The sequence below is a fragment of the Micrasema longulum genome, unplaced genomic scaffold (genome assembly GCF_059751315.1).
Source record: "Micrasema longulum isolate JH-2025_06_02 unplaced genomic scaffold, ASM5975131v1 h1tg000857l, whole genome shotgun sequence".
In the NCBI taxonomy this organism is placed as follows: Eukaryota; Metazoa; Arthropoda; class Insecta; order Trichoptera; family Brachycentridae; genus Micrasema; species Micrasema longulum.
Window position 1 is genome coordinate 14488 of NW_028278049.1, and position 14145 is coordinate 28632.

Below are 14145 nucleotides of genomic sequence, written 5' to 3' on the forward strand. Positions count from 1 at the left end.
TAATTGATTTAGTTGACAGTGGAAGTAGGTTATAAATTTTAATTGGATAATACTCAAAATACATTTGTCCGAAATTAGTATTAGTTTGTATTTGTTTAAGTTGTCTTTGTGTTGAGGATCTAGTGATTGTATTATGTGTAGGTGTTGTATTGTTGGGGTTATGTCTTTCATTTGAGTGAGAAAAGTTTTTGAATGTGTAAGCAAGTATTGTTTTAGCGTATAATTGCTTTGGTGTCATAAGTTGTGATTTGTAAAATATTTATTTAAACGCTTTATATAAGAACACGGGTTTTTCAAGGCCAAATCACGAAACTTAAGAGTAACATTCCTCATGGTAAACTTTTTTTTATATCCTTATATTTTTTTTCAAAAACTTTTTTTTTTTGTAATTTGAAAATTGAGTAAATCCCTCATTTCTCCCACTAGCTTCCATTCCACAAACCCCTCTCCTACCTATCCATTAGTGGCGAATTCTCCCTATAATCGATTATTTGCGGCTTACAGTATTTTTTTTTAAAGTAATGTTTTATGTGTTCCATTATTATCGGAGAAAAACACGTCACAAAAAAAACATTGCATTTAATGGGTTAGTAAATTAACATCATATTCCTTTATTCCATAAAGCGAACCAGTTGCGCCTCTATTGGCCAAAATTATTACTACTGGGTTACACGAAATGACTTTGATGAAGAAAAAACATGAATTCTATTACGTCTCTCAATCCCAAATTTTAGAATCATGTTCGAAAAATGACACTTGCAATATTGCAGCTTTCCTTAATGCAATTAAGTCTTTCAACACTACTTCATAAGGGCTATTATTCTTTAAAATAAATCTGTTTGACTAAGGACGGTCCAAGGGAGGTGGCATTATACGCACTCGTCATGTGTAAGAAAGAAATAACGAATATAGTTTCTATGTCTTAACACGGAAGTTACAAGTTAATATAATAGGTGGTTTTTTGATTTGTGTAAATAAAAATATGAAATCCTCTATTGTTCCCTGTAAAAATGTAAGTGTTGAACAATTATTTGTTAAAGTTGAAATTCAGGGTGTCAAGTTGATTATTGGAAGTGTATATATCCCCCCTAATTCTGATTCTTGTCATTATAATGACCATTGTGAAGATGTTGAAAGCATTTATAGAAGATTTCCTAAGTACCAAATGTTATTAGTGGGTGACTATAATCTTCCGAGTTTTAACTGGCTTAACTTAGTGGACACAAATGTTACTGGTGTGTTGACTATGAACTCGAGTATAGTTAGAGACATGGCCGTTTTCCTGGGTCTATCACAGTGTAACTATGTATTCAACTCAAATAATCGTTTTCTGGATTTGAATTTTTCTAACATACCCTCAATTATAGTTGACCAAAGTGTAGATGCTCTTTTACCTATTGATGCCCATCATCCGCCATTAGATATTACGATTTTCAATTTATTAATTGCTAAACTAAAACAAGTGACTACGTACAGAAATTTTTCAAGAGTCAACTTTTCACTAATTTGTAATTATTTGGAATCAGCTGATTGGAGTTTTCTTCAAGACTATGATCTAAATGACAATCTCTTAGCTTTTTATAATATTTTAAACTCTTCTATTGAGCAATTTGTACAAATTTCAGTTCAAAGGGAAAACGAATATCCAAGTTGGTTTTCTAAGGATTTGATTGATTTCATAACCTCCAAAAAAATTACGCATAAGCAATATAAAAAAACCAGATCAATAACTGATTATATTGAATTCAATAAGATAAGGAAGGATTGTAAAAAAACATCATTAATATGCCACAATGCATTTATAAAAAAGATCGAAGATAATATTCTGACTGATCCTAAGTATTTCTGGAGATATGCTAAAACCCTAGACAATAGCGATACTGGTGTTCCTAAATTTTAATTTCGTAAATTATTTAGTTTATCAGAATATATACTTCGTGCCTTAGATATTTTTTTTGCATTTCCTTAAATGTTTGACTATAACACTATTAACATATTACAACAGAGATGAAGAACATTTAAGAGAAGGTAATATAGAAGTCCAGGCATCTACAGGGCTTATGACCTGTCATTGGCTGGTTTAAGTGGCCACTTTACACACTGTGACATTCACCATTCTGCCTATATTTGAACATCTATATTCCGTCAATTCTTTCATCTGTTGATGTTTGTGAAGTTAAAGAGCTGAAACCTTTATTTATGCGGGTGAGATTCATCAAAACTCATTAAAATAGCATTATATCAATTCATTAGTTAACCCATAGAAAATTTGTTGATAATGATCCTTAAGATAAAAATAACTTTATTAAATTTACTTACATATAACTTTGAATTATGTATCCTTACCTCTGTTCTGTATAAATACATTTAACTTTTTAATAAAGATACCAGTCTCGAAAATGTCGCGAAAGCGATGAAACCGGTCACTGGATATTCCAAATTTGTGGATTAAAGCATCACTCGTGTTTTATTTATATAATAAATATTAGTATTGGCTCTACGTAATACGTCATTGTTGGTTATCATATCGGTCCAAGATATTCTTAACATTCTACGGTGGATCCACATTTCAAATGCTTCAAGGCGGTTGATAATATTGACTTTTAGAGTCCACGCCTCTACACCGTACAATAAGACAGGCCATATATAACATTTGACCATTCGTTGTCTCAGCTTAGGGTTTATATTATCGTCACAAAGAAGATTTTTCTTTATCTACTGGAGGAGCTTAAAATACGAGTATTGTTGATATTTTAGACTAGTTTTTTGACCGGTCTTGGGGATGCTTCAGTATGCGAAAGCGTTTGTTGGTCAATAATAAATAAATAAAACGAACCCATGATGTTTGATTGATATATTATTCTGTTTCAACTTAGCGCAATGAAAATTATTTAACTAAGTCAGCCTTTGTCGGTTTTTCAACCCCAACTGGATTCCGCCTTCAGCATGCATATTGAAAGGGTGACTCTTGATCCGTAAAGGAACTTGTGTCGCGGGTGTCCGGATTATCTCGAACTCCGATAAAAGGTAAAACATCATTACCTTTACCTCCATGAGAGCGAAACGATTTCCTGAAACACAATTTCAAAATCATAGTATCAACACACCGCTATCCAGTCCAGAGAAGGACCTACTTTAGGACCAGTTGGTACAAAGCACTAATCTCTTACCAGGGGCGAATCGTCAAAATAATCGATTATGCACAGCTTATCATTATATTTTACTTTCTATGATAATGTTTTATAGTAACCATGTTCACGAGAAAATAAATAAAATAATTATTATTTATTATTAATATTTAAAGCATTAACGTTGTGGTCAAAAAAAAGGTAGAGGGGATGGAGGAAGGGGGTGAGCTTAGTAGGTTTAGGGTGACCATTACAGCGGAACATCGTATATCGGACTAAAAAAGTCGGGAAAGCTAGGGTTTCCTAGGACAGCGGTGCCCGTATCTTAACGGCCGTAGTGAACGGTGATGCGGTGGACAGCCGTCGTAACGGTGACTAGAAAGTGGCTTAAGAGGGTGTTGATAACATTTATCAACACCGTTTTCCTAGGAAACCCTAGCTTAAGTGATTGTTTACAAATATTAAAGAACGTTATGTTATTATTTTTTATTATAAAAAACCATCTCTCGCAGTGAACGATGATACTAGCCGATTACGTCGGCTAATTCCTCCATTCAAAAAAGTACACTATATTTTACATCTCCTAGTTGCGTTCTTTCAGTACTAAAAAAAGAAGAAATCTTGATCTCTTTTTTATTTATGTGTTGGCAATTTGCGAGTGTTTTCAAATAATTTTATCATTCGACTTTTTCTTTTATTTTCCATTTGAATTTCATTTTTTTTTTCTCTTTTTGAGTACCTATTCGCAATATGTTAATAATTTTCTTTGTATGTATATTTTATAATTTCTCTTTCTTCGCACATGTAAAAGGCAAACAGTGTAATTTTTTCGAAATAATGAGATTAAATAAATGAAACTTGTTTTCTTCAAAAGTTCAAAAGTTGCTGTCAATGTTCACTAAATATATTATTTATGAAAAATATGAATATTCATTTGGAGTCAGTATGTTGAGAGTACGGCGTGTAATTATGGATGTAAAATTACGTGATTTTACCAAAAGACGCGGTAAAACACCAGTAATTTTCATAAATGATAGTAATTATACTGTGGAATATGGAGACTTTTTATTTGTTTTTTTTAAGTTTACCTTACCTAAACACACAGTTTTAGCTTTATTCGAAAATACGTGGTTTTTCAACATGAACATTTCTCATAGTAAGCAAAAAAAAAATCCTTATATTTTTTTTCCAAAAAGTCATTTAAAAAAAAATTCAAACTCAAAATGTAGTGAATCCTTAATTCCTCGGACAAGCAGTTTCTCCAGAAACCCCTACCCCTCTCCTACCCAGCCGCTTCCCTTGTCCGCGTCTGGTGCATATCGCTTTGTTGGTCAAATACGATTTTTTCGCATTTTTTTTTGGTCTAGGAGTGGTAGGGGTTTGCGGAAGGGATGCTACGACAAATTATATATATTTTTTAATGGCTTACTACGAGAAATGTTCCTCTGAAGTTTCGAGGTCTGGCCCTGAAAAACCGTGTATAAATTGAAGTGTAAAAAATGTTTACTGACATTAAGATGACGTGATTTTTATATTTGTAGGGTGTGGTGTTTTATAATCTAGAGAGAAAATGTCAAAATACGTTTGTATCAAGAAAAGTCAGACCTCATTTTCTTTTAAACATGACGTTCAAGTATTTTTTTTCAACGTAAAAAACACCTACCGATACATATTCGGGGCCCAATACCAAAAGGGAGGTATGATGCTGTAGGTATGGAAGATTTTTTCTCTTCAGAAAATCTTTCTGGAATAAACTTCTCTGGATCGGGAAAATATTTAGGATCTTTTTGTAACGAATAACCTGGGATGCAAACAATTTCTCCTTTTTCAATCTAAAAAGAATTTTTTTTTTAATTTTATTTGGGAAATCAACAGTTCTACATACATATTTAGTAAGAAAACAGATATAGTGTATAAACTCAGAACTAATAACAGATTTCCACATAGTATACAAAGTTAGTGAAGAAAATATATTACATATCAAATAAATACATATAAAAATGTTATTTTTATGAACTTAATAATCAAAGAATTTTTAAAATATTTATTTTAAGAACATTAAGTTACTATAAATTGGGCGGGATTTGGACAAGAATGCTGGAAGAGAGGATAAGGAGGGGAAGGGAGATGTACATATTTATTATTATAATGTCTACTAAGTTACATAATGCATTTTTAGTGTAAATTTTTAATCTGACAGAGTGATCTTTGTGTAATTTATATTTTTAAATTTTGTATTGTACACTGAAAAAGTCCTAGGAAAAAAAGCATTTTTAACATACGATGTTTTACTTATTGGTACATTAAACAGGTGGTACCGTCTACTGTTATTTATAAGAATGTAGAACATTCAGTGAAGTAATTGAGAGGGGAAAAATATTGTAAATTACATAGAAAAAACAATTATCAAAAAAGAATGACCCACCCTCAGACGCTGTATTCTTTGTGGGCTTTTTTTTCCGATTCATGTTATAGCTTAATTTCAAGATGTATTTTTCTAAAGTGTATTTCTGTAATTATATTTCTATGTAAATTAATATATGTATGAAAAAATAAACAAATAAAAAAAATAATTAAAAATAAACATTATATTGTAGAATAACAATATTGAGTTTTTTTATGGTCAAGATTAGTAAAAAATTACTGCCTTCTATATAAGACACTCTCTGATTCATAAAAATGATATAATTTTTTGTTTGCTTTCATTCCATGCCTTTAGTTGATTTTATTTATTTTGACAATGTACATATATGTTGAATTGTACACGTTTAATTATTTCATTTACTACAAGCTGTTATTTGGTTACATTATTTTTTACTTTAACAAATTTAATTTATAATTAATATGCCCATATGTATAATATTAATAGTCTTAAAATGATTGATTGCATCTGTCATGTACGGGCCTTTTTCACACGTTTCGCGCCAATCCATTAAGACCGGTAAAATTGTGGTGGATGGATACTGATTTATTTTTTCATTTTTTTTTATTTATTTTCTACTCACGGGTGAAAATAGATTAGCCGGCCTAATGGAGTTATGTTTCGTGTTTTTACCCCATAAAATATAAATAATTTTAATAATTCTGTTATTTTATTTTATAATGTCTGTAACAAAATATGCATTATTTATATTTTGTTATTTGCATTTCTTTATTTTTAATGTTACTCCTTTTTTATTTGTTTAACTTTATATCAGTGTTGTATCTTATATAATTATTATTTATTTGAAGGGTATTTTTTTCTTGTTATTTATTATGGTTTGGCCCGGGGCAGCCTAAAAAGCCATTATAAATTTGTGATTTTAACAACTGTAATTTTAAACAAATAATCATATAAATTCAAAAAAAATATCAATCAAAAAAGAACCCTGTTTTCATGTACTCGATATTATTTGTAATTATTTTGTCATGATTACAGAACAACGACGCGTATGATTTTATTTGACTTTACATGACAGCGGGGTTTTTTTAAAATGTTTTTACTCGATAAGTTCAAAATCCTTTTATATTTTGCTTAGTTAAATGTATTTAGTTTTTTTTTTGAAACCCGGAAATATTAAAAAAGAATATTTGTAAAAATTCAACGTCGTATTTTTCGCACATCCGTCGTTCTATGATCATTACGACTTTACGTAATTTACTGTAATATACTATTATGGCCATAATAAATTAGCGTATAGTAATTTTGTAATAATTAGAATGACAGTAGCTCAATCACAAATAACTATCGACGTGCTAATAAGTGACGTGATAACAATTTCTCACCATGGTTGTTTATCGTATTCGCGATCACAACGGAACATCCGCGAACACCTAATATTAACTGTCAAAATATGTACGTTTCGCGACCTATAATCCTTCTGCGCAATCTCGTATTTGAATTTCACCGGTGTAAATATGGAAAATATTCCAAAACTGCTATTTTCGTTTATTTATTTATTAATTATCATGCTATTCATTGCATTTGGCTGGCCGGCGGTTGGCAAGCCAAGCGTCAAGAAAAGCAGTCGCCATAGTAATTGTAATTTAATTTTCACATTTTCACACTCTTAACTATTTTGTAACTGCCTTACTCATAAAAGTATTTTGTATTATTTTTTATAGTAAATGCCGATTTTTTGCCAGTGAAATGTATTTATTTACGAGGAAAACAAAAAACAAACCGACGCGAGCGTTGACTTAGGGATTACACACGCGTTGACTTATGACTTCGATTACTACAAGGTACATTTTTGGTCTTAGGAAATATGACCACATTTCTGATTATCGCAAGCAACTGAAATGGCTCAAAATTACACAGCGGAGAGACTATCACTCCCTCTCACTTCTGTTCAATGTACTTCATAGTCCTAATGCTCCTATATACCTGCGTGAAAAATTTCAACGCTTATCAGTTCATGGTTTACCTCTTCGTTCTAATTCTCAAGGCACTCTCTTAATACCCATCCACAATTCCTCTTTCTTCTCTAACTCATATAGTGTCTATGCGGCTAGACTGTGGAATCATCTCCCATCCACCATCAAAGATGTTACTACATTATCTCTGTTAGAATCACGTCTCAAGAAACATCTCTTTTCTCTTCCTTAATCTCTCCTCCTTTCCTTTTTCCTCTTTTTTCCTTTTTCCCATTGAGTAATAGTTTTGATTTAAGGTAATTTATAAATTTATTTATTTTTTTTATTTAGATTTTTAATCTTTTTTTCTATTGAATATGTTCTGTAATTTGAATTATAAAAATAAAACTTTTATTTTACTGGTTGGTTGGAAGAAATTGCCATTTGGCAATAAGCCCGCCAATGTACAAATAACATTATGTGCAAAAAGTGAAATAAAAAAATAAATAAAATAACTTAAGCATGTTAATTATTGTTCATTGTGATCGCTCAAATGCTTAGCATGTTTTTAAGCACGTCGAAAGTTATTTGAGATTTAGCTACTGGTATAAAAAAAAACTACCGACATCTGTTGTTAAAAAATAGGTAAAGTTTTACCAAATAATATTATACCGTGTAAGATGGTCCAAATGAAGAAGGAATTGTAAAAGGCTTCACGCACAAACGATCCAAATTACCAGCTGGTGGCCATAACCTCAAAGTTTCTAAAAAATAGAAGTAAAAATTATAGCAGTGGTCAAACTAGAAACTTTTTAATCATTTCAGCATTTAAAAGCTAATAAATCTTTTTCCGAGCAAATCGTTTGACTATGGAACAATTGACATCAATTATTGTATAATAAAGTAGACTCTTTAAACCTACTCCCCAAAATTAATTTTAATGTCCTCTTTCGCTTGACAAAACGGTTGGATGACAACAAATTATTATTGCAAAGAGAACTAACCTGATATAACCATGTCCAAGTAAGTAAGATTAGGGATATCGTTGTATTGGATCATGCCCCCAGTGTCTTTGATATATTGGTCTACTTCTTCCACGAGGAGAGCTTGCACATCGGTATTAATGGCCAACTCATAACAAATTAATGATAAAAGGGTTGCAGTTGTCTCAAATCCAGCGAACAAAAATATCACAACCTGAGCTATGATTTCATTATCTGTCCAACCTTAGAAAAATAAGATTTTTTTAAATTTTGTTATTCAGTCACGTACATAGATCAATGACATGCACAATGCTTTCAATTATTTTTACCAAAAATCTAGAGCGTCGACTGAAGAAAGCGACGTAGCGTTTTCTGTTTAACACAATACTTTATAAATATAGTGCAGGCCAAAAGTCAAAACCAGAGGAGGACCACAAACGGTATAAAGAGACGATGCTAGCTAAATTAGCTGTCACACAGGCAAAAGCCACGTTCTCTCGGGACTTTTACGAAAGACTGGAAAAATCCTCAAACGAAAACACAAATAGAATTGCCGAACAGTGCCACAAATCTACATTGGATCTAAAACACACTTAATGCATAAAAAACTAACAGGCTTGTTGGCATCAAATGAGGCAATAAATATAAGGTTGAAGGAGTATTATGAACATATTTTAAATTAGGAATTCCCAAGTTGAGAATTGCCAACATTAATGCAAATACAAGGCCAACTTGACTATGTTATGGCTGAGGAGATTAAACAAGGTCTTAAAAAATATAGAACTCAATAAATTTCTTGGTCCTCACAATATATCGGCAGATATCTGGACAATTATAGGCGGAGATGCGTTGTCCTGGCTCAAAGAACTGTTTAATAAGACGATTTGTGGAAATAAAATACCAACATCATGGCGCGTAAGATACCCATATTATTTGTATAAAAATAAAGGTGATGTAGCATATTCTTAAAACTGTATAGAAATTAAAATAGCATCTCACACACTAAGACTTTGGGATAGGGATGTTGGAGCAAGGTTATCGGCGGTAACGGGCATTCAATAGAACTATTTTAGGTTCACAACTGGCAGATCAATAACAGAAACTATTCAGACTTTTCGATATCGAAAGATATCAGGCTAGCCAGGAAAACATTTACATGGTCTTAATTGACCTTAAAAAGAGTTCTGATACAGTCCCCATTAATCTTGTATGGAAAGCTCTGCAAGCACATAATGTACTGGAAGCCTACATAAAATTAATACAGGATATGTACGATGACATAAGAACTAGAGTGAAGGGGCCAGCAGGCATAATTAAAACATTTCACATCAAGGTGGGTGTTCACCAAGGTTCAGCATTGAGTCCATTAACTTTCAACCTCACCAAAAACTACACAACCAGATCATTTCAACAACCCATACCATAGTGCTCACTCTATGCTGATGGCATTGTTTTCGTAGATAAAAAGGCTTCGGAGCCATTGAGGTCACATTATTTTTATTTATACTGTGAAAAAAAATTAATAATGAATGAGTAAGAGACCTTTATCAAGTGTGAAAAAGAGCTAGAAAAGCGTGGACTGAAAATAAGTAATACAAAAACTGACGTTGGAGAAGCGGAAGACACAGGCTGTGATATACTTTTTGATACAACACAAAGCGACCCAAGGTGTCACACTTTATTAACATTGAATCTATGTTTACGACTAGCGCCCGTGTAGATGAAGATGTTCATCACCGTACCAATACAGCATGGTTGAACCAAAGATCTCTTTTTGGCGCTCTCTGCGATAAAAAGATAGGCTGAGTATACAAAACAGCAGTAAGACCTGCAATGTTGAACGAAGCAGAATGCTAGAGAAAATCCAAAAAGCACGAACAACAGCTGCAAACAACTGAGATGAAAATGTTGCGCTGGGCAGGTGGTGTAATACTCATGGACAAGGTCCGCAATGAGTATGTCAGAGCGTCATTCAAAATGGCACCAAAATCGAATAACTGAAAGAAAGTATGTTGAGATGGTGTAAGAAAAGAAAAGAATGTAAGAAGAGCGCTGAACATTCCAACACCTAAAGGTAGAGCTAGACTCCCAGCAACACGGTGGTCTAATATTGAGGACACTTATTTGTTTATAAATTTGTATAAACCACTTAATTTTTTTTAATTACACTTCGACCGGTTTCGAGGTTACTACCTCATCGTCAGGAATTTAACTTATGATGAGGTAGTAACCTTGAAACCGGTCGAAGTGTCATTAAAAAAAATTAAGTGGTTTATACAAATTTATAAACAAATAAGTGTAAAATGTCATACCACAAAGTGAAAAATGTTTTTGATAACAATAATATAATATTGAGGAGTTGGAGGCTCAAGATGTTCCAGTTGTGACAATCCAAGACAGAAGATCCCGACGCTTGCATACAAGGATGTCTGACCCTAAATAAACCGGGATATAGGGACAAGGAGAAGATTATATTGCTCGCGCTTCATAATCTTATTATGTATTCTATTCAACATGGAAGAAATACACATCGACCGTTTTATTTTGCCATCTCCAGCTGGTTTGAGAGTTCTCCTAACAACAAATATAAAAGCGTCCACAAATAAACCAGAAACTTACTAGTTTTAATGTTCTTTTTTGGGGTTTTTTCTTTATTAATACCGGAATCAACATTTTGGCTGTCGGGAGATTCCTCATCGTTCAGAGTGCCTTGCATTGCCAGCATCAATAAGTGGATCATGTCTTTTCTAACAACTCCAGATTGTGTTCTTTGTTTTATAATATCCATGACAATGCGGCTGTAGTATGTTTCCAATGAACTATCCATTATTTTAGCGCTGAAAAACTGAATTGTGAAAAGTGTTTTATATTACACATTGTATGTACGATTTTGGAGATTAATCAACATTGATGAATAAAATTGTTGAAAAATTGAGTATAAATGTAAAACTACGAGTATTTTATTTGGTAAATTCGTAATGACTATTACTTAGCAGTTCTTTCGAATCCTTTAAATATTTCTTATTATATTCTCTTTTATTGCTTCTTATATAAAATATCTGCGATGCAAGTTTAGTTGCAATGTTTAATGTCCAGGGGTCAGAAACCACAAAAAGCTGTTAATTATTTTTATTTAAAAAAAAAATTAATTAAATATTTAAATTTTTTGATTTTTTTACAATACACATAAGAGGTAAAACAGAGTATTAAAAAATGAAGAGTTATTGAATAGTAATGAAATACATATTAACAGTAAGGATAGTAATCGAAAAAATCCCACAAGGGCGTGACCTGTTTGCGGGTATACAAGAAATGTTGATTAATTGTTTGATCCTATAATAAACAGACAAGTATAATATTTTTGTAAAATATAAGAAAAATAATGAGAAGTATTCTGTAAAAGATACTTTAATATTTAGTAATTAAAAATTAATATAAAAATATAAAAAATCCTAAAAATATTCCTTGGTATTAAAGGGCAACAAAAAAAATCATAGAAAAAAATAATTAACATCTTTAGTTTGAATCCAGGATAGTGCGTGTTTTTTAAAAGAAGGAAAATTTAAAAAACTTTTGATTAACGAAATGAATGAACCATTGCTACGTTTTCGTCAAAATAGGTAAATTGTAATTTTATTGTACTTTTTACATAAATGTCATTCAGTACAATTTTGTAAAAACGAAACAGTTATTTAGCTTTATCTATTTTTTATTTAAATAGCTCTTACTTAAATAACACGAGTGCATTTTACATAATATGTATTTATTATGTACAGTATGTAAAATGAAAATGAAAATCCACTCATAAAGTTAAACTTTTTCAGAAATTTCTCTCTGATCTCAATTTTACTTACAGAAAAGATCTTGCCCTGTAATTCAACCACTAATTTTCTTTGTTGGAATATTGCAAAACATATATTTGTTTCTTTCTTACCTTTCGAAGAAATGGGAATAGTTTGGAAAAGAAAAGTTTCAAGGCAACTTTAAGATCAAAGTCTGTTAATTTCTTGGCCATTCTAAAGAATTCATTGTTCGAATCTGTTATGGAATCAGCTTTTATACCAAATGCACAAGAAGCAATGACGTCATTAGTAAACTTTGTGCAAATTTCTTTTATTTCTATGTCCAAGTATTTTTTTCCTGTAAAATTAAATATGCAGGGGTCATTTTTAAATTAAACATACATAGTCATTTTAAAATAGAGCTTTGGATACTTCAATGATCGGTGTATATAATTACTGTTAATATTATATTTTAAAGTATTTGAAGAGTATCAATAATATAAATATGTTCATTTCAATTATTGTTTAATAAATCTGAATACGTTTTGAGCAAATTAATTGTTCATATGAAATAATTGGATGGGGAAGTGCAATGGGTCAATAGTCTACTTAATATCCTATATATTGTGTCCGATACTTAAGTAGAAAAAAATGCTGTGAGCTGTAATGAAAAGCGTTGCTTTTCTGTACAGATTTATCCTTATAACAATTAAATTTCAATCAGGAGGGCACTGTTAATAGATAGACTTGATTGTTGTTGAGGAAGTTTGGCATGCAAGGCAGGAGCGAAAAAAAGAAACAGAGCCTGATTTCTTGCCTTATATAGCCTCTACAGGTGGCTCCACATATAAATCTTAGTATGCATCTAATGCACTGGAACCTGCCCACAGAAGAACATCAAATCTAAACAGGCGTCCTTAAACAGTTTCTAGACTTTTTTGTTGGTATCCGACTCTTTTGCATCCTTCTAAGTTAGGTCTGCATTCGTGATGTGGATTTCTGACCAACTGTCAATAGTTGACCCCTGCACTGGAGAACTTGTTGCCTAGTACAGTAGGCAGTCCGAAGGTATTTGCAATATGTGGAGCAGCAAAACAAATATTCTTCGCTTTACTGTTATCACCGGTGGTTTCAACATTTTTCACCATATTTATTAGATTCTAATCAAGTGAGTACTTGTAATTTTCTCAAACAGAACGGCTTGGGTAGGTAGGAAGAAATTGTTTTTATATTTATATAAATTGTGTATGTATATAAAGTGTAAATAATACGTGAGTAATTGAAGTCAATAAAAGTGTAGTCAAAGCAACTTATTGGCAATGAAAACACGCCATAATCCCCGAGGATGAAATGTGTGGGATATTATTTACCTTTTGCAATTGCAGATTGAACTTCCTCTTTTAGATGACGATTAAAATACTGGGAACATTCTACCACAAAAGGCATCATAGCTCTCATTTTCGAACTTGTAAACGCTGGGGTTAACGTAGTTCGCATGTTGTGCCATTTTTCTCCTGCAAAATATATTTAATCTTATGTTATTTTTATTTGGTAAAACATGTTATTGTTATAAGCTGGCTCAGGTAACCTTCAGTGTACCACGCCGTAATTTGCGTACCAATGCTGTCTTTGCTGTTGGAAATTTTAGAACTAACATCGGATTCTTTTTACCTCTGCTAAGAGGATCCCCATCCCATTTAACTAAATCTCTCTAAACAGTTTTGTCGATGTGTTTCTACATCAAAAAGCGCGATGTTATAATATCACCCCTGGCGCAAAGATGACAAACATGCCATGTGCCTAGAGCATGCTAGTACCATAACCACTTTAAATAGTTTCTGAGATGGTTTAGCTTTAGTTCAGACAATGTGTATAAATCTTTAATGCTAGTTCATACGGGATTTTGCGAGCCAGTGG

General features: G+C 32.0%; 1 protein-coding gene across 1 annotated transcript in view; it reads right to left on the bottom strand.

The window, feature by feature from the left end:
- Window positions 1–14145, bottom strand: part of LOC148278599 (uncharacterized) — a 33387-nt gene that overhangs the window by 13386 nt on the left and 5856 nt on the right. The window contains exons 4-10 of the mRNA XM_088231166.1: window positions 13599–13742; window positions 12381–12586; window positions 11066–11291; window positions 8468–8689; window positions 8136–8227; window positions 4792–4960; window positions 2906–3071 (exon numbers count right to left, since the gene is read on the bottom strand). Coding sequence (XP_088087292.1) covers window positions 2906–3071; window positions 4792–4960; window positions 8136–8227; window positions 8468–8689; window positions 11066–11291; window positions 12381–12586; window positions 13599–13742 — 1225 coding nt within the window. The remainder of the gene's footprint in view (window positions 1–2905; window positions 3072–4791; window positions 4961–8135; window positions 8228–8467; window positions 8690–11065; window positions 11292–12380; window positions 12587–13598; window positions 13743–14145) is intronic.